General features: G+C 38.2%; 1 protein-coding gene across 1 annotated transcript in view; it reads right to left on the bottom strand.

The window, feature by feature from the left end:
- Positions 1-5057: 5057 nt before the first annotated feature.
- Positions 5058-22455, bottom strand: part of LOC135075345 (6-phosphofructo-2-kinase/fructose-2,6-bisphosphatase) — a 63822-nt gene continuing 46424 nt past the window's right edge. Inside the window, exons 5-10 of the mRNA XM_063969779.1 lie at positions 22246-22410; positions 17735-17830; positions 15785-16003; positions 14984-15218; positions 12349-12476; positions 5058-9021 (exon numbers count right to left, since the gene is read on the bottom strand). Coding sequence (XP_063825849.1) covers positions 8935-9021; positions 12349-12476; positions 14984-15218; positions 15785-16003; positions 17735-17830; positions 22246-22410 — 930 coding nt within the window. The 3' untranslated portion in view covers positions 5058-8934. The remainder of the gene's footprint in view (positions 9022-12348; positions 12477-14983; positions 15219-15784; positions 16004-17734; positions 17831-22245; positions 22411-22455) is intronic.

The following is a 22455-nucleotide window of genomic DNA, read 5'->3' as shown; positions in this document are numbered from 1 at the left end:
GTTGTTTGAGTAAAAAACAAAGGTTTTCCAGTTAATAGGTCTACTGGAAAATATGTATCAATAGGTGATTGGAAATAATATAGTGTCATTAACATGAAATGATACAGTTAGCAATCTTTTCACAATGTATTGTCACAGCAATGATAGCAACACTCTTGCATTGAGTAGCGGTCATTGATAACATCTTATTCCACAAAAACTGAACGAAAGGCTTTATGTAGACAATCATAGGGATAATACATATATATATTCAAGTTGCCAGCTTCAAAAATTGCTTCCTTAAATTAATACATCAACTGAGAACTCCATGGCAACTCTAATAAGAATAATTTGTAGTGTCAACAAGTGTTTGGTATGCATGTTTTTGAACTGACTTGAACTTTATGTGAAAGTCAGCATTATAGTGACCCAATATGTACACATGTCGCAATCGCGCTGACATTGAGGAAAGTGGGCAGGTTAGCAATAAAAAGTTGAAGTACATAAATAGGCTGGGGAACAATGGGCGCGCGGGGCGTGTTATAGCGACGGAGCCCGGCGCTAGTTATTGACGCGGCAACGCGACACATCATGGAGTTTTCCTTGAAATCGGCCCGACACCGTGGACGCCGGGCGACGCAGCGCGCCCTCGGCCGATCGCGCCAACCGTCCCGCGCAAAAAAATAACACTCAAAACCACCACAAACAAAACTCACCCTTAACCTTAACACCATAAGATCCACATCTTTATGACAATAGAAAAGCAATATCAACTGTCAAAAATCAAGCATACACACGCGTAACCCAAAGGAAACTACATTTCAAACGGCTTTTAAAATGGATGTAGTGCACTATAACGCGAGAGAGCGCGGCGCGCGGCCTCGGCCCGTTGCATTTCGCGCTGCGGCGGCGACTCTAACGCGACCGTACAAAAGATGACCTAAAATCGAACGCAAGCTACGCGCTCCATACAGATACATCGATGGTTTCGAACCTTTTTCTGAACAAATCTGACACAACCGCTGTGTCGGTACGCACGTGTGGGTAATATAGGATGTGTATACTTACACAAAAGCCGCCCGCTAGGCCCCCGCGCTCCGCTTATCACAAAAATAAGTAACTATATACTAGTCACTGAGACGACCACTTCGTCACTGCTAGATTTACCTCGAAATGTAACACAGTCTTGGAAACTTTACTTCACTTGATATATAACGTAATTGTTGGTTACTTATGCAATAAATAGAACACTTTTTAACGCTTTTTATACACATTTGCCGAAGAAAATCGAAAAAGTAACAACAAACACAAATCTGTCAGACAAGATGGAGATATTTCGTGTTAAATTTTTGTTTTGGTCGCGAGAGGCGCTAGTGTTGTTTCAGTTTAGTGGAGGGGGAAAGCGTTGCTATTGGTCCGTCGTAAAGAAGTTGTTCCGTAGTACGCAAAATTCATCCGAGTAATTAAACATAAATACACAAAAAATATACTGAATTGATACTATTTATGTAAGGTTTTAATTAAATGAGTATTAATTAAATTAATTGATTATTATTTATTAATGAAACAAGGCGATTGTGAATAAATACCAACATTAACCTGGCAAGATATTGTACAACGGAACGTATGCAATGCGAACAAATTGAGGTTGCTCAATATCAAATTCTTGACTACGGTAATAAATTACTTTACAATTTCTTATCATATTATCAAGAATACATAACCAAAAATTACATAGATTCACTTTTTATGTACTTTGTGAGACGAGAGTAATGTTTTGGCGGCAAAAATAGAAGGATGGTGTACTTACCAGTCCAATATCTTGAATCCTACGTGAAATTGTCCTTGCCAATCCATGGTCTGGGATGTCCAAATAAAAGCAAAAACTTCTTCGTACTGTAACATTTAAACACTGTTATAGAGGTTTTAAAGTTATTTGTAAAAGTGGGTTTTATAAATCAAAATATGGCGCACCTCTGTTATATTTTTCTTCAAGATTCAGAGTCGAAACCATCTTGACGTAAAACTTTTTGTTTATTGTTAACTCCAATTTACTAAAACACAGTTAATTCGGTAAGCACAATCACAACTTTTAATGAAACTTCATTAAAAAACTAGTCATTTTATAGAAATTATATAAGATTTTATGAAATTTTAAAGAAAAATTCATTTCGTAAAATACGTTTCAAATGTCGAAAACGTCAATGACAGCTGAGTTCCACAGACGAAAGGATGTACTAAAGATCTATGGTCATCAATCGATATTTTTAATCGATTGTAATTAATTACTAAACTACCGTTAATGTGCTAGTTAATCACGATTACTTAATAAAGTGGCATTAATTTATTAATTATTATATAATTTAGCAATGCTTATTAACTATGACTAAGATTTGGTTAATTTTTATCATAAAAGAAGGTCACTTAATGCTTCGTAGGCAGTTCATGCAACTACATAAATTAGTAGGTGTCTAATTGGTAGTAGTAAAGTAAGCAATTAGTTAAGTTGTTATTTAAATAAATCAAAACGAAAGCTACTCCATTCGTTTTATTATTCTACAAGTCTAGCGATACATAGTCGCGGGCATGTACTGTAGGCACACGACAGGCGGGAGTATAAGCCCGACTATATACGTATTTTATTGATTGCTCGTGTTTGTATGTACCAAAGTGGACGTTCGTCATGTACCTAGTTATCTAGGCAACCGCCCGTCGGACGTTTCGTACTATAGTTATATGTAGGTCGCCCTAAATGCATCTGTTACCCATACCTTTCCCGGGGCTCAGTAAATCAATATCAATTCGCACCACTGCTATTGAATGTTGTGGCTTATTAGTAGACAAATAATACAGGACCTACTAGGTATTCACCTCTGTCTGCGTATGGTTGGTAAAGTTAATTTTTTTTTTACTAATATGGCAATATTGTTTCACTAAACGTCCGGACGTAATATTAGAATTACCCTAATTATTAAGAACTGTTTTTCATCATTAAATTATTTTGGTAACTTAAAAAGCGACAAGATATAAATTATTTTCGTATTAAGTAATTCATAAGTCTTTTAATTTTTACCGTATTACCTTTTCTACCTGTAATTTGAAAAACAGACCCCGCGTTTGGCGATGCTAGTCGCGTGTACCTACTTATAGGTAGTTTGTGCTATAGTTGACACGGTAGCAGATTCGAATTCTACTGGGGACATAAATGTGCACGAGCGTTTTTAATCAAAGAATCAGAATCTTAGCTTTTTAACTCCATGTAGTTAGTTAGGTAGGTATACCATAGCGCGACCGCTATGTTTGTATATTATAATGATTGATTGATAGTCAGTCAATGATATTATACTTTAATATCATTGTAGTCAGTTAAATAATTCACTTCGTCTGAAATGTTTATAAAACTGTTGATTTTTAAAAACGTACTACTCGTATTACTTAGTGATGACTCTCAAAACGCACGCATGTGATAATAAACCTAAAGCCGGTGCATCAAGAGTCCCTTTACAAGAATGACAAAGAGCCACGTGTTATTTCTCAGTAACTGGGTTCGGTGGACACGGCCACTGCTTACAAGAATGCGTTTGTCAGGGTTTTACTCATGACGCAACAAAAATTAGGGCTTATTGTAGCGATCACTGATATAAATCTCCCACCTATTACGTAGGTAGTAGGTATTCTAACTAAAGAGATTTCGAATAGGTATAAGCATTTCAAAATTCATAAAAGAATTTTGTTCCCAATGCTTGGTTTGGCGGGCTTAGTCTGTCTGTCCCGCGTTATTCGTTTATTTTACCGTTTTACGAAGGGTGTGTGTTGCTACCTCGCGTTTCCTGTCCCCCGCCGCGCCGCGGGCTCACGTATATCGTTATAGATAGGGAATCACTTTTCCCTTTCATCTCCAAAATACATACAGACCTTCGCGTCTCGCCTGTTATTATTGATAGATGCGTGTGGGTTTTGAACGATGCAATACTTTTAGGTGCTTAAAATTAAACTTGGATATTTCTTTTATAACTTTCTTACCTACCTATCCCAGTTTAAGGTAATAGTAAGTTGTCGATGTCCGAAACTAAAAGTTGTAGTAGGCTTTATGTCTCCAAAAAAGTGCTCTGTTTGGACTGCATTCTCAAACATAAGGGGTAATTTTGTAATCACTTCGATGTTTTAAGAAATCGTCGACGAGACACAAAAATTCCAATATTAAATTCAAAGCTATTCAAAGGTAACAAACTGGAAACTGTTCAATTCATAATGTATTTTTTCAACAGCTAACATTTTACAAGTTGTAAATTCAACCTATTTTTCGTTCGCCTGAAACGCTAAATTATATAATGATTCGGAAGTGCAGACTGCAGCTGCAGACTTCGCCCCCGATAAATGATTGAGTGACCGCGCTCGATACGGGCTGACCCGTTACGTCGCCACTTTATTGTAAGCGTTAGGTGTCTTTGTCCTTTGCTAACGTGATTTACATACGAGTATGAGGAAAATTGTGAGCCTATCGAATTCAAGGATTTGAACTATACCTATACAGTGCCCGGAGCACGAATAAATATCGTTCGTGTTAGGTATGGTATGGTAATAGTTTTTTATGAAAAACAAAACAGAGCGTCTACATTTGTATTCGTCTATTCACGGTTGTCGACACTGGCTTTGGAATACGATTAGACACGAGACTAAATTGCTCAGGATACAGTATACAGGGTGTAAGTAACTGCGTTCATTTTTTACACGTGTATTTAGGCCACTTTCTTCAATGTACGCTTAGCTTCATGATTTACGCCAAGATTTTAGACGAATTTCACTTGGAAACTCGATTACTTTAGATGGGATTTGAACCCACGACTTTTCGTTGTGACTTCTCTGACTGCCCATTAGCGCCAGAACATTACAACAAACATACCTTACTCTTATTTACATACTTACCTAGCATTGTTTTAATACGAACCGTTTAGAACCCGGTTCTCACTAAATTAATCGCAGGAACTTTACTGCCCAACATTAAGAAGTAAGAGTAGTGTGTTATTAATTTCGTATTATGTATTTTATTTAATAAACTAGGAAATAAAACAACGACACCCACTTACATTACACTTATATTTAAATAAAAATTAAATTAACATTTTACATTATTACATTTAATATACATAGCCATTTGTAAAAATTCATATTCGTACAGCTAATATAATATGTATATCAATATGATTGAATGATTGGAGAGTAGACAAAACGATGTAGCATATAAAAATATGTATAGGCGTGGAGGCACATTATTCGGGAATCTCTAGCGCGGCTAGCTTAGGACAGAATGTAGTCCCGGATTTAGCCTTCAGAGCTGAAGATAATATAAAAAGTGGAACTTAAATCATGGGATATTTTTTCAAACAAATAACGCCAGTTGATATTCAATGTTCAGTGTTGTTTAGTCTTATTGAGACAGTGGCGTACTGTTATGTCCCGTATCGTGTTTCGTTCAAGTAGGTTTGGCAAGTTGACACTGTTTAATTTCTATACGGTACGCACGTCCGTGTCAAAATAATGAATAAGGCTATCGGTTTTACTTTGAATTGGAGTTTTCTACTCGTCACTTTTTTTAACTTTTTCAAAGTTTTCTAGCGATCTAGGCTAAGTTGTACAGCTAGATTGACTAATGACCATCATGCTGCCCTTAATTGGACAAACATCTTTAGGACTCAAGGCGAACAACATTGCAAGGCTTTAACTGGTAGTTAATATTTTGCCCGCTTGTACACATATTTTTATTGAAAAAACGTTAGTCATGATTTAAGTTTCACTTGGTATACGCTTCAATTTTAAGGTAAAAGGTTATATTGAATAAAAATCCGACAATACATCTGCATATTGTACGAGTTTTATATTCAGATATACATATTTTCAGCGGCTTACAAAAAAATTAGCTTTGCTCAATATTAAAAATGGACAAAATCTACAGAGGCTCGGTTTTACATCGAATGCTGACATTAAATATATTGTAAACACATACAATATTCTATGATAAAATAAAATACATAATTTATAATTAGTCATCTTGATAATAAATAAACAAAAACAAAAAAAACTGTTTAGGGACGGCTGCTAAAAGGTTTTAATATACCTAAAAGCGTCACATTTGGATTAAAAAAATGCATTATTTTGTTATACAAAAAGTATTACAAGAACATCGATATTAATATTTCTAGTTGACTTGCCGATTACAAATATTAAACGATAATACATCCATTTTAATTTTAAATGTCTTAAAAATGCCACGTTTTGCAAAGCCCGATATAATTTGGCCCTCGACTTTTCCCATCACTCGTTCCATCTAATAATAAATATCACTAGGATCTATCCATCACTAAATTCGTTCGAATCGGACTTTGCAAACCAAGGCATTATTACACAGCAATATCTGGCGATTTGATACAAGCCAAACTTTCTTATTCATAAAAACAAAAACAAAGACCACGACTCTGCTTCGGTTAGCAAGCATCGACTGTCACTTTCTGTCAAAAGTCGATTTCGACGAGATGAAAAGAGACAAAGCAGTATTTTAACCGGGTGTTGTACAACTTTTTTAGTTTTTGTAAATAAGAATGAGAGTATAAATAGCTTTGTTAAAATACTAAACATACCCGTCCTGTGGACTTTGTCCAAATCGTATACAAAAATGCTAGGCTGTAAGAAAAAATACATAGACAGTTTATGAGGTCATTGAGCTTTAGTGGAGCCAGTTAAAAAACCATTAAGACTTGAAAAACATTATAACGGTTTACGAACACTTACCAACACTTAAAGGACGAAGCACACTTAACAACTCGGAAACGGATCGTAACGGTATCAACTCGAGGCGGTCAGTATTCTTGGTTAGAAATTCCGTTACTGCAACGCATACTTATTCGCATCGTAACGTAAACGCCTCGCCTCGCGATACGGTGTTGATCCCTTTCCGGGTTGATAAGTGTACCTTAAGACTGCTTTTAACGACATAAGCTGTCTCTGCATACAGTCAGCATTCTTGCATTGCATTCATTTTTAGTTATATATTGGATCACTGACGTGAAAATATTAAAAAACAAATACACCGCATGTGTGTAATAGGGATAGCGCCCGCGCATGCGTTAAGGAAAAATATCGCTTCAGCGCAATCAAGCGATTACACACTTTTCTCCGTATTGTTAGTCGATCCTCAAATGTTATAAGACCCAAATTCATGTGTGCCATAAAAGGTTTACAGTACAATAAGGGTCAAATTGGCGTACACGTGTTGTCAATATTTAGGGTCGACGAATATAGATAGTTTCATCCACGAAGACGCGCCCCACCATTCTTCCGCTAATGTTTGAGTGTTATCGGTACACGCTAATCATCCATAAGTGCACACGCACACTACAATAATGACGCTCGGATTGCTCGGATCAAACTCCCCTCACCCCGCGCTTCCCTCGGCCAAAAATTGCTGGGGCGCGTCTTCGTGGATGAAACGATCTATAATACGGTACACGGCGTACGAGCAAGCTAGATTGCGGTCAAATACCTGCCTTGTCTAGCATAAAAAAAGATACGCTAGCATAAAATAGGCTTGTTTTTGTATAAAAGGTATAAGAAAAGGAAACCGTTGGACATCAGAATCTTCGGATATTGTGGCCCCCCGCTGGTTCTTGGTTATGAACGGACATGAATGTAGCTTCCATAATGTTTTTCAATCTCATACACTATACATGCCTCGAGAACACCATAACGTTACAAACGTAGAATTTCAGTCAGGATTTTAAAATATTTAAATTAATTATCTGTCTTTTAGGCCCATACAAAGAGATGAGTTTCTCCGTGATCTTAAAAACGTCGCAAAGTTACGGTTTAGGTGTTACAATTTTTTTTACACTGTCTTTAACATTTGGAACTGAAAATCAAGTTTTATTCATGTGATCCCTGATAGAACTTCTGTATTTTTTGCACCAGTCTCCTATTCAAAAAATCCATCCAATATGGCCGCTTTAGATAGCGCCATCTGTATATAACATCAAACGTTAGAAGTTCTCGAGCCACGCTTTAGACACCGCGACTTACGAATTTAAATTTATAATTCACATCAGTCTCAAATTCATCTGCAGACACCAAGCTCACAAACTATGAAAAGAAATGATCAATTTTCATATCGTCTCGTTAACATTGTAAAATACCCATTGGTCGCAACTATATTTCTATACAGATTATCCATTCTAGTTTTGTCTATGGAGTACACCTTTCGAGAACTTGTCAATGGTTTGAACAATCTTTCCGATTCATATTTTATGTAAAAAATAAACTAACGAATAAATAACACTTGAACAAAACAATTGTAATCCAATAGTCACTCCACGGAAATGTCGAATTACAAACCATAGATTTAACGTTAAAGTCTCGTCTCTGGTCATATTTCATAACCATAGACAATCGCTCAATATTGAAGGCACTGTCATAATCCCGAGATGGATGACAGGATTCTATTCATATAAATAAATTAAAATAAATCTTAGTGCCTGTGTAAACTACGTTTTTTACTCGCGCCGTCAACGCGAGTTTTTAAAGTCGGGTTTATTTTGTCTGACGTGTTTGACGTCACGTTTGTTGTGACGCATCAGAACGGGAACAGTTTACACATCGCATCAGAACGCGACACACAACACTAGTGTATGAAACCGATTCCGTTCTGGTGTATCACGACAAAACACGAATAAATAAAAATCCGGCTTCAATCGCGCACTGTCGGCGCTTTTAAAAAAACGTGGTGGGCTACTCCAAAAGCTGATAACGTAGTTTCAAGTCTATCTGTCACCGTCGCTCACGCTAGCATATCGCTTTGCGTGAGAGAGATGGCAACATTTGAAACTTCGGATGACGTTTTTCGGAGTAACCCCTTAGGCCCTAAAGATTGTCCAAACTTTTGGCAACTCACAAAGCTAATCATACAAGTTAATGCGCCTGGCTTTCCTCGTCCCCGTTGCTTTCTCCGTTGATGATCGGCGGCACGGGCGGCTTGATAGGGGGCGCTGGTATCACCTGCAAGAGCGAGACGCAATTAGTTGGAGCGAGAGGGATGTAGAGAACACAACATTTAGTGCTATCTATTACACAGTGAAACTGGATCTATAGGGTAAATTATCATTATCAGTTTATCACAGATGAGTTTTTATGTTTTGTAGTAAATAAGCCGATTATAACTATGGATTATAAAACATGCTGTAATAAGCTGATAGCTGTAATTTAACTAACTTTAGGAATGCAAATGAAAAACTGTTGGAACTATGATTTAGTTTTTAAACACAGCATACTTACAGCAACGTGACGAGGGAAGTGTTCCATACAAGCGATATTTGCATGAAACGCAGCCGGAACGCGTGAGACTCGGCGGATTCATACAAATATACACTAATGGAACACACCCCACGAACACCATGTAATAATGTGATACCTTTAAGGTCCATTCAATATAATTATATTCGCATTTTCCGCGAAATAAAACCCTTTACCGGCTGGATTATTGCCACTATATTTTGAACGTTATCGAAATGAGATAAAATTGAAAACTATACAAATATTTATCTCTATTACTTATTAAAGGAATTAGTGACTAGATGACTCGATGAGTACTGCGGCTGTAATGTATTTATTCATAAATCTTTTCTTAAAACCCTAAGGTTCACATTTAAGAATCGACTTGCAATTTTTGCGTAAAAAAAGCATTTCAAATCTGCCGCCTTCATTCGTTCGTTATCTAAAAGCCAATAGTAAAAAAAACTGTAAATTTAGCCCCAAGTTAGACTAATCTGTGCACCCATAGATAAACCGCACCAACACCAGAAAACAAAAAAGAAAGAAAGTTTTTCAGCCAGTGACAACCCAAAATTAAAAAACAAACTCTAGTAAAAAGGCCCCCACCAAATTTGGAAAAGAATAAAGACTTAACTTTTAGATTTCATGTCTTCTTGAATTTGTGAATGCGAGTTTTCGGTTCTCAAATGCGTTAGTTGGGATGGAGCCTTGGTAAATTATATGATTTGGAAAACAAATGTACACACATTAAACTAAACATAGGACAAAATACCACGCGTGTTCTTAAAATAAATTCGTAAGCTACATTATTTCATAACGTCAAATAAAAAAGTAAAAAAGGTTACTACCTAAGTTAAAAATTACACTAGTTTTTACACAAAACTTAATTAGTTAGCGCTTAAAATAATTTTGATTGTTGCGCTAAAATTTTAGATATTTTGAGACAATAAGAGATTAAAGTCATAATATTTGTTCAAGAAAATTTTACATGTTGTTCAGTAAAGGTTTAAATTCAAGAAGAAAAAATGTTTTTTACAAAAACAGTAATTAAAGATTTACATTTACAAATAATTATGTCGCAGTCATGTTGACATTTCAATGTAATAGGGCGTGGTTTATCAACCACAGATTGGCAGGCAGTTAAATCAAAGACCAGACCATAGATATTAGAGACAAAATTGCGAATAGATAACATGTATTGGTGGCCTATGCTATTCCACTGAATATTTGGACGTATCAGAATTGTGATCGATGGACATTTTTACTATTTCAAACTGTGGGCATTTGCCTAATGCAGTTTACGTCTTTTCAGGTCTGTCTATCGCTGTCGCTCATATCGGAATCTCGCTTCGAGTGAGAAGGATGGACAGATGCAAAAATTCGGTAGAGTTGCTTATTTATATCGACGACGTGCTTATTTAGTTTTTTCAATACGATGTTCAACTTTCGACAATCAAAGATCGGATTCCGGCCGAATTATTCAACACAATGCCATCTTCACTAGTGAGATAAGCTGGACTTCTCTTTTAACACCATTTTTGTACCTAAATTGTCTCTGTGAATAAATCTTTGCATATGAAAACAACATGACTGGCAACACATCCATAAAGTAAACCATAGACAACCTAGCCCAAGGCCCCTCCCTAGTCGTCATGCGGCACTACTCTACGCTAGCTAGGCATGCTCGCTTCACTCTTTGCGTACGTGTCCTCCGCTCCGTCCTCCTCCGAGATCTGTTGTGAACCAAAAGGGGGGTAAATAGGGGGTAAACTGGGGTTTAAGTTGTTTTGGAGCAATGTTAGATGATTTATTTTTATAGTCTGGTCGCTGAGCACGTAGAATTTTGTCCATTGACCCAAGCTACCCAATCTTATCGCTCGCGCGTAATTATATTGCTGTTGCGCTCGCACACTCACTGCGGGCGCCCGTCGCAATATAATTACGCGCGAGCGATAAGGATGGGTAGCTTAGGGTCAATGGACAAAATTCTACGTGCTCAGAGACCGGGCTTTAGACGTGTTTAGTATTAAGTTTGATTTTTTTGAATTATTTTTATAAAAAACATATTCAACTGAAATAGTCAATACAAAAAGGTAAACATTGCTTGAACTTGTATAAAAATTTATTTAAGATATACTCGTAATATTAACATCTTATGCGTTTGCATTTTGAAGAATTGGAGCGTTTATTAATAAGATTAAATTATTGAAAAAGATATTAAAAGAAACTGGGATCCACAACAGATTAAGAATTTAAAAGTAAGTTTTATAGGAAAAAAAAAACATTGTTGATTTTACGCACTGAAAAACAAGGTGTACAGAAACATCAATAAGCAGTGTGTTAAAAATAGTGAGTTCAATAAAATTATACCTTATTTATAAATCATTATAATATACAAAGTAGTACACAAAGATTGTTGTTATTCCATTTACAGATTGATATTTTATAGCGAATGCAGAGCAGATACAGCTCGTAGTGAGCTATTGATTGTAAAAGCGCTTTTTTAAGCATGTGCGCAAATTATTTTTTAGACGACCTTTACGTTCAGAAGTTATCGACAGTTGACAACTAATTAATTATTATTTCTGTCATATTGAAGATCATTTTTAACTATGTACTTTTCATACATAGATTGTTTAGTTTCAATGACCCGCATTGGGATATTTTATTATGTCCCATGTGTCTCACTATAAAGGCCTTTTACAGGTAAAATACGACACCTATTACTTAAAAAGGTAATTTGAGTGGCGCGTTTTGATGACACACAGGCAGACTTTAGTTCTTATTCCTTATACCATTACGAGTCATTATCGCGTGCGCATTGTCTATCTTCGCAACGCACACGCACGCAAGTTGTTGTGCTAAAACGAGTCTTATTTCTACGGCATTAAAGTGCAACAGAGTTTAGGCGAAGATGACCTACTAATTTGTATTTACTCTGGTGCTAACAAGACCCTTTTTTCTACAACATTAAAGTGCAATTCATAGAAGGTTTGGAGCGGTGCATCGGTACTAATATGAGCCTTGTGTCTACAGCATTAAGGTGCAACTCACAGAGGGTTTCGGGCGGTGCGTGTCGACGGCGGCGACGGACAGCTTGATGTGCTCCTCGCGGCAGCCGTAGGCCACCGGCGTGAGTTTGATCACCGTGTGCAACGGCACGTGTAAGTAGGGCAGCTCCTCTGGAAAGGTTTATGTTTATGTTAGAAATTGTCGCCATTTTAAATGATAGAGAGATCTTTCTCTTGAGAGAGAGAGAGAGAGAGAGAGAGAGAGAGAGAGAGAGGGAGGGAGTGTCTGAAATAATAAAAATAACAAGGGGTACGTGCGCGCAACCATTGCTCCGGTCAAGATTCAATGGGTTTGCCCCACTTTTTTGGTAAGGAAAACCGATTGATGGACTTCGTGACGCTAAAGAAGCACTTCCACCAGCAGACTTTTGAAAAAAGCTCAATGACGCTATTAGGTCTCTTAAGCCCGTTTTCACCATCAATCCCTAATTTTTAAGTGACCCCTATGGTAACACATAACAGGAATTTTGTTTTCATAGGGGTCACTTAAAAATTAGGGATTGATGGTGACAACGGGTATTAAACACTTGTACCAGCACCAGACACTCACCAGTACACTTGCCGAGGAAATAAACGTGTAGACGCCTCTTTACGATCTGGTGAAAGACAATGAGGACACTCGGCTTCGTTCTCCAAGTCACCAGGTCTCACAAGCACCATCCTATCCTAGCAAAATTTCGCACTTACCGGCAGACTTGTCGAGGAAATAAGCGAGCAGACAGCGCATGACGGCCTGGTGGGAGACGACCAGCACATTCCCCTGGCGCTCCAGCTTCATGACGACTGGTTCCAGGCGCTCCACAAGATCACATGCGCTTGCAGAAGCTCCTACTCACCCATATGACTGAGCATGCACTATCACAGAATAATAATAAGTACTACGTACAGAAGTTTTACTTCGCGAAGGTATTTAAAAAAATGTATGCTCAATGTCATTAACAATATGGTGTAATTTAGCTTGTCTCAAGAGTCAAGCAAGTTTGTCAGAAGTTTTGTTGACAAACGTCAGTGATCGGTACTGCGCCGAAGCTATAGGGCTGACTTCGGTAAAATGATGTGACGTGAGGTGCCAATCTGCAGAAAATGGCGGAGGAAATACATGATTTAGCATGAATTATCATGAATAATATTAACTACTTATTTACCTCTCAGTGTCTTCAGGCAACTTAAAAAAAGTACATTCTGTGTTTTTATTATTATTTAGGCAGTTAAATACTGCACAGTATTTAGTACACCATTTTCTTTATTTTTTTCCATCATACACAAGAATACGCGTGCGTGAGTCAATGTTCGCTCGTATGTGAGGCCTTGTCGAATAGTACTCTTGTAGGGGGCAATCGTGCGTGTTTTGTTTTCGATGTAAACTCGCGGAGATGAACAGGCCTGGCACTATATCTTATCATGGTCTGGCAGGAGACATTGAGGACACTCGTCTCTTTCTACAGGGTCACCAGGTCTCACAAGTCCTGCCTCCTATTCTAGCAGTGTATCCTAGTGAGAAGTGTACTCACCGGCAGACTTGTCGAGGAAATAAGCGAGCAGGCAGCGCATGACTGCCTGGTGGGAGACGACCAGCACATGCCCCTGGCGCTCCAGCTCCATGATGACTGGTTCCTAGGTCTCTTGCAATAACATCAGTAAATCACTTGTCGAGGAATTAAACGTCCATATCGGCATGGTGGAAGACAGTGAGGACACTTTCCTGGTCTTTAGCCGCGTCTCCAGGTCTCACAAGCACCTATCTATCATCCTAGCAACACTAGGAACTCACCGGCAGACTTGTCGAGGAAGTAGGCGAGCAGACAGCGCATGACGGCCTGGTGGGAGACGACCAGCACATTCCCCTGGCGCTCCAGCTCCATGATGACTGGTTCCGAGGTCTCTTGCAGTAACATCACTCAGTAAATCCCTTGTCGAGGAAATAAGCGTGCATATTGGCCTGGTGGAAGACAATGAGGACACTCGTCGTACTTTAGCCGCGTCTCCAGGTCTCACAAGCACCTATCTATCATCCTAGCAACACTACTCACCGGCAGACTTGTCGAGGAAATAAGCGAGCAGGCAGCGCATGACGGCCTGGTGGGAGACAACCAGCACGTTTCCCTGGCGCTCCAGCTCCATGACGACTGGTTCCAGGCGCGGCACTAGATAACATGCACTTACAGGAGCTCCAGAAACTCACCCATATGACTGAGCAGGCACTATATCTTATCATGGTCTGGCAGGAGACATTGAGGACACTCGTCTCTTTCTACAGGGTCACCAGGTCTCACAAGTACCTGCCTCCTATTCTAGCAGAGTATCCTAGTGAGTAGTGTACTCACCGGCAGACTTGTCGAGGAAGTAAGCGAGCAGACAGCGCATGACGGCCTGGTGGGAGACGACCAGCACATTCCCCTGGCGCTCCAGCTCCATGATGACTGGTTCCAGGCGCGGCACTAGATAACATGCACTTACAGGAGCTCCACAAACTCACCCATATGACTGAGCAGGCACTATATCTTATCATGGTCTGGCAGGAGACATTGAGGACACTCGTCTCTTTCTACAGGGTCACCAGGTCTCACAAGTACCTGCCTTCTATTCTAGCAGAGAATCCTAGTGAGTAGTGTACTCACCGGCAGACTTGTCGAGGAAGTAAGCGAGCAGACAGCGCATGACGGCCTGGTGGGAGACGACCAGCACATTCCCCTGGCGCTCCAGCTCCATAATAACTGGTTCCAAGCGCGCTACCAGGTCTTCATAGCTCTCTCCGCGAGGGTACCGGTACGCGAATTTGTTGGCGTCGCGGGCGTTGAAGTCGGAGGGATACTTCTCCTGTATCTCCGCGTACGTCATTTCTTCGCAGATACCCTGGAACCAAAGGTGCCTTGATGAAACTTTCGTGGACCAATAATTGTGGTTTTAACCAATAGTATATTGATAAAACTTGGGACCTATAATTGGGGTTTTAACCAATGATTGTGGTTTTCAATAGATCTTGATGAAACTTGATTTCTTGGACCAAAAGTTTCCGTTTTGGACAATAGATGACATCGGGACAGTAAAAATAAAAAAAAAAGAACACAAACGAATTTCTGATAGGATACATAGGAGAATGTTTCTTGAATAGATCTCAGGGTATCAATAGATGATGGGAAATACGAGAGACTGTTCCCAGAATAGATTTCAGGATATCAGTGGACGCTTTGATATATCTCGCGGAAATCTCGGTTATTGATTGCTGACATTCATAACATGACACACGACAGTTATAAATAATGAAAGCGTCGACATAAATTCATGGCATCAATCTTGTTAAATGCCTTCCTTCTTTAGTCAGGACTCTGAAAAAATATTTTCCCAGCTTTCCTGCATTCGTCAGGACAAGTATTTTCTGAAAGACACATTTTCCGCATCTTCAAGCATCAAGTACTTACGGCATCAATTTCATTCAGGGCCTTCCATCTTTCCTGTGGCGCTTTGACGTCCTTCACAGTCTGTATAGCGCGGCGCATCCAGGAGGTCCAGACGCGGAGCCCTGGGATTTGCTGGGTATCGATATAACCCGCTAGGGCTGCGGCGTACTGGCGCCCGCGCGCTGATAAGGAGCTGTCCCCGCCAATGCGGCCTACTGTGTTGTGGAGGCTTTCGCCGTGCTGTAAGGACGATTGATACGGTTCAGGAATGTTTCTTGTAAAGGGACATCAGTAGAAATACTTTTTTTATGTGACAGAAGGCAAACGAGCAGACGGATCACCTGACGGTAAGGGACGGTATATATTTCACCGGGACACCATGGCGGCGCAACCAGTCGCCGGCTACCAACAAAATGTATGCAGCTCTATAGAGAGTTACTCACCTAGTGTCCGTTTGGTTGCGCAAGAGTTAAGGTGAAGATAAACAACAAAAATATTGCTAGCAGTAGCTTATCGATTTCCAAACATGACATTTTCGATACTCTATTGATATTATTGATAAAATAGCAGGAATATCTAAGTCAATGGTCACCAAATGAGCGTAGCCCTAGCCATAAAATTGGAATAGAATACCAAAAACGCGGGACGTTTGTTATAAATTGTATAAATTCGTGTCAGTTTCGACTGTAAATATTCTATACATTTTTATTGCAAAACTGTCCTATTATAACGAGATTAGACACTAATGTGATTAGCTTAATATGTTGTATACCTAATTAAGAAAAAACATTTTGTTTTAATGATTACAACATAAATAATATTGAAAAAACTAATGATAATCAAGAATGATAGACATACCAAGGAACCGGTTTCTTAACTACCATGCTAAATTACTTTTTTCGCATGTACCGGTTTGTAAACAAAGCTATTAGCTGCGTGACCGATTAAATATTGATAAACATCACTTATCAACACTAATGTAAACACAGTATCTATGGACAAGTTGTGAATTTATCTTAGGAGGTATTTTACATTATTTATTCAGTCGCTAAGGTGTTACTAGGTCAGTGGCAAAAATGCTGGTGACTAAGGTTGAAAACCTGACTCCAATTTATCACTATTAAATTTCGACCGACTGTCCTTTTGTGATAAATGAAGAAAAGAGGTAGACTGCCTTGGTATTGAATGTCCAATTTTATCGGCTCTGTATCTATGGCCCCGGAGGGCACTCCATTCTAGCGAGGAGTCCATCCACGTCACATCACTGGCCGTCCACGCGCAAGGCATTTCCCGACAGAAAAAAAGACTGCCTTGGTCTAGCAAAATCTTTGACTGTTTATTTTTTTAAGATTTCACCCCAAACTGAACTCTGTATTTGTTTACTTTCTGTGATAACTCTACTGCGACGCTAGTGTGTTAAAATTAATTAAATATGCGTCAGACAAGACAGGATTTTTAACATTTTTGCTCAGGACCTAACAGATTTATCCAAAAATGTTAGTTGGATCTCATTTAGCTTATATCATTGTTGGATTTCATTTGAATTTTATCTTCTGAATTCGAGTAAGCTTCCTCTGAAATCTGCCGCCCCTAGGCCGGAGCATATACGGTTTCCTAAAAAAATTTTTTTAGTCCGTCATGTTTAATATCAAAAAATATTGGACACATATATTTTTATTTGTCAATCTAACAAATAATTACATAGTTATGGTGCGTTGAAGTTCCGCGCGACGTCACAAAGTGAGGCACTTTTATGCACTCATTGACGTCACAGGCCTCTTCATATGAACTTTGGCGCGCTTTATCTCTTTAAATTTTCATTAGTTTGAAATAGTGAAAAATACGTGTAGAGTATTTTTTGACAAGTTAACGGACGGACTAATTAAAACTCTTGCTTTTTGACCCAGGAAACATCTTTCAGGATTAGAATAGTCCAGTCAATGGCCGGGCTAGATATATGGAAACACTTACCCTCGTGAGGTATATAGTCCGTGGCACGATGTGTATGTTCATTAAGTAGTACACGATCCGGCTCTGAATGTGGCCCTCGTGTTTGTGAACCACTACCTGTCGACAAATACGTTGTTTTCGTTAAACACGTGAAATTAATAATATATTTCAAATAACAATAAATTAGTGTGAAGCAATCGAAAAGTATTAGAATAGACAGGGAGTAGGAATAGAAGATTATAAAGTTGTTAAACTAAAGCCCGGTCTCTGAGCACGTAGAATTTTGTCCAATGACCCCAAGCTACCCACCCTTATCGCTCGCGCGTAATTATATTGCTGTTGCGCTCGCACACTCACTGCGGGCGCCCGTCGCTCAGTCGCGACAGCAATATAATTACGCGCGAGCGATAAGGATGGGTAGCTTGGGGTCAATGCACAAAATTCTACGTGCTCAGCGACCAGACTATAGGAAAAACGTCTTCTAATCGTATCATGCATAAGATGAATAAACATGGGTCATATTTATAAAAATAAGAATAACATGGCATGGCAAAAAGAAGGAACTAAATCAGCAATTAATTAGTTTTCTAAGCAATAATTAAATAAATTGTTAGTAAAATCCAAAACGATATTATTTTATTACTGTACAGGGTGTCTTAATATGTATGAGGTTTGTTGGTGTATCTATTGTAAAACAGTCATCATACAAAAAAGTTTTATCGTTTACCAGATTAATTGAGTTGGCGACAGAATGGAGTTAGGATTCATACCAAATCTATGGGAAAATTTTAGCTTATAGCTTTTCAATTTTGATTGATGTCTTACTCTATTTGAGCATTTTGAGCTAGTTGGTGAAAAAAGATTAAGGCTTGGTATTTCTGCTAAAGTAGGTATTTCGCGCTGTCAAAATCTGCGCGCGCAATACTTCGCCGAAGACAGCGCGCCAAAGAGCTCTCGCGGCTACACAGTATAGAAATACGCAGTTTAGAAATACGCAGTTGGTTGGGTTAGGTTGACTTCCTTCCGTTCAAGCGTCACACTTACAGCACTTTCTAATACAAATCATATCCAAGTGATACAATTTAAAACAACTTTCAAAATTTTTGGGAATATATTTTAGAATCGAATAAATATAGAATATAACTGCCAAAGTAAACACGGTTCAAAGAGGCGTGGCGTCACCCGACCTTCCGGAAGTTCCGCGCCGGCTAAAAGAATTTCAAGATTACGTCACCCGACCTATCGGTAGATCCTCGGGAGCTTGAGCGATTGGAAAAACATTTTATGATCAGTTATGTTACTCGTAGTAGCGATTATTTAGAGCTTGGATAATAAATTATAGTTGTTGCAATTCACAAAGCTTTGCATGTGGTTAATTACATTAATCAGTACACGCATCAATTTTGTTCAGTCTTTTTGTTTATTAATAAATAAAAATATCATACTAAAATTGCATACATATTTGTTTGTATTGGTCTGAGTGTTTTCTTTCCATAATTTATGTATAACGTATGTACGGAGCTCTGTATCGAAAATCACTATGAGCAATAAGCATCACACACGGTTACCTGGAGTGCATTACCGCAGCAAAAAGCTTGCCATCTTAAATGAACGGTATAATATCGAGGTTTCGTCAGTACAGTTGCGAACAAAGGTGTTTGTGTAGTGTAGTTGAGTTGAGAGGTCAGATTATTGAAATAATAAAACGAACATTTTATTTTTTAAATACATTTTAAAAATAATTTACATTACATTACGGAGTGATACACGATTCCAAACTGATTTTTGATGACCATATAAATAGCATAGTAGCTAAGGCGTCAAGGGCTCTCGGTTTTGTAATGCGTAGCTCAGTCTGTTTTAACAAAGTAAAGACACTTAAAATACTATATTGCACATTTGTGCGTAGTCACCTTGAGTATGCGTCGCAGATCTGGAACCCTAGGTACCAAACATACGTCTCTCGCTTGGAGAATGTCCAGAAAAATTTTATAAGGTTTATTTGTTACCGTACCAGATCACAGTATAGTTCGTCGGACTACTCTAACATCTGTAAAAGGCACCACATCCTTCCTCTTGCCATTAGGCGTGAAATATCTGATATCACATATCTTATAAAAGTTATCACAGCTGAGATTGACTGCTCTGAACTCCTAGCTAACATTCAATTTAATGCTCCAAAAAGAATTCTGCGCAATAATGATCCACTATACATCCCCAAGGTTGACTCTAACTACAGGCAAAATAGTTTTCTCTGGCGGGCGAGTAGGAACTTGAACGAATTTGTCAAGGAGACTAACATCGACATCTTTTGTACTAGCATTGCTATGGCGAGGAGAAAGCTAGGCGACCGTTTTTTTAAGGACAGCTAAATTGTTTTTCTGTTTGGCAATGTTTTCCAATACCTTTTATTTAGGTATACGTAGTATATTATAGTAGTGTAGTACGTAGAATGTAGTAACCCTGGTGCAAAGGCTCACAAATTTTTTTAAATTGTTTTTACCTGTGGGAACCTATAAGTGGTTTACTCGTTGCCTATCTTATGTCATTATTACACACTGTAAAACCCTGGTTTTCCTAAATAAATAAATAAATAAATAAATAAATAAATTACAGATAACAATGAGAGGATGACATTGCAAGGTGGTGCCAGTCCAGTCTTAAATCCGTTGATATTTATGCTGCATCTGCCATGTTTTTGGCTAAAAGATTCTTCTATCTTGCAGCTTAGATCTTTAGCTACAGACCTTAGACAGTATTTTTGAAACATTCTTACGCATGGTGGAGGAAGGGACGCTCTAGAGACTCAAGTCTAGAAGGAGTCACATGAACTCCAAGTTTTAAATCCGTTGACATCTGCTGCATCTGCCATCTTTTTGGCTAGAAGATTCTTCTATCTTGCAGCTTAGACCTTTAGCTACAGACCTTAGACAGTATTTTTGAAACATTCTTACGCATGGTGTAGGAAGGGACGCTCTAGAGCAGTGGTTCTTAACCGGTGGTCCGCGGACCACTGGTAGTCCCTGGAGGCATTCCAAGTGGTCCACTATGTGCACTTGCACACCTTGGTCAAAACCACTTTTAACTGATTTTTGCAGTCAAACTGGTTTTGACCGATTATGAGGTGGTCCCTGACAAGACAGAAATTTGGTAAAATGGTCCCTCATGACTTAAAGGTTAAGAACCACTTCTCTAGAGACTCAAAACTACAAGGATACACATGAACTCCAGTTTTAAATCCGTTGATATCTGCTGCATCTGCCATGTTTTTGGCTATAAGATTCTTCTATCTTACGGCTTAGACCTTTAGCTACAGACCTTAGACAGTATTTTTAATTATTTATTTGTGTCAGTGTGCTCTTATAAAAGAGTGTAAGACGATTGTATGTAGGTACTATTAAAATGTAATTTTAACTCATTGGTTTTGTCTCATATTTGAGGAATGTACTATGTATCATGAGTAGAGTCTTCGTTTAAAAGGATGCGAACGATTTTTTCAATAGGTAGACAAAATTGATAATTTTTAATTATCAAAAAATTTAAGCTTTCTCCAGTAACACTGATATTATTATACTGTGACTCATCAAAGTCATCATTGTCAAAAATATTGACAAATCGCGAACTGTCACGGCCAAAAAACTGACACGCGTCCGTCCTCCGTAAGCGCCACCGCGCGACTGATTGAGATTGTCCAAGCCGTCATGGACGATTTTTTCCACATTTTTTAACATAGTAACTAAATAAGACGCAATATAAAAATTTCATCCGTTAAAAGCCCTCAAGTTATTTCTGAACTTTAGTTTAGTAAAAGATTTAGAATCTCAAATCGCTTATTTTAAAAATAAAACCATAAATAGAAAACGAATAGAGGTAACTTTGGGAATTTATTCTATCGAGTCAACTTCATCAAATCGTGTTTCCATCCGTTAATAGCCCTCGAAAATATCCTCAACTATGTTCAATAAAAATCTTAGCCTTTAATTTTACTGTTTAGTACCTCAAAAATGAAAAATGAAAACCTCATTTTCGCCATTTTCTCTGCTACCCGGCCTTAAGATAAGATGAAGAAAGGAATAGGTGAATGCGTTTGTTAATATTACGATTTGATGGATTCAGACGTGGTTTTCGGCAAATGATTTGAGATTCATTGGTCATGGATCTTTAGTAGGAGAGTATTTTATGTGTAAATTCACCAAAGGTCATGCAATAATCTTAAGTCAACTTTTAAAACTTTTGTTGAAGTACATTTTTAAAGTCCAACAGTAACTTACAAGAGATTTTGAAATCTAAATAGATCTTTTAAAAAGTTTAAATCCATTTTAGTACTTTCTTACATGCAGTAGGTCGAAAATTGGCATAGCTATAGAAGCAAATAGTAATAAATAAATAAATGGACCTACTACTACATAATGATGACAATAATAAATTAAAAATAAATTAAAAACCAACCAACCAATTGTTAACATAGACATAAGAAGCCCCTAAATCTACCCCCACCAAAGAAAGAGTGCCCTACATACAGTTTTCATCACCTTCTCTCCGGTGTCATAAATCTTCATGAAGCTGTACTCCGACTCGAGCCGCTCGTCCAGCGGTTCGTATTTCTCTTTATAATGCTCTATCCTGAGCAGGAAGTCGTTTAGCACGTTGTCCGTGTTTTGGATGTTTGTGTAGTCAGGGCTGCTTACTTTTACTTCCTGGAAATAAAAAAAGATCATTTTATTTTTCGTAAATCCGTAAAC

The sequence above is a fragment of the Ostrinia nubilalis genome, chromosome 10 (genome assembly GCF_963855985.1).
Source record: "Ostrinia nubilalis chromosome 10, ilOstNubi1.1, whole genome shotgun sequence".
Taxonomy (NCBI): Eukaryota; Metazoa; Arthropoda; class Insecta; order Lepidoptera; family Crambidae; genus Ostrinia; species Ostrinia nubilalis.
Note: the sequence above shows the minus strand (reverse complement) of the source record. Positions and strands in the feature narration are given on the sequence as shown.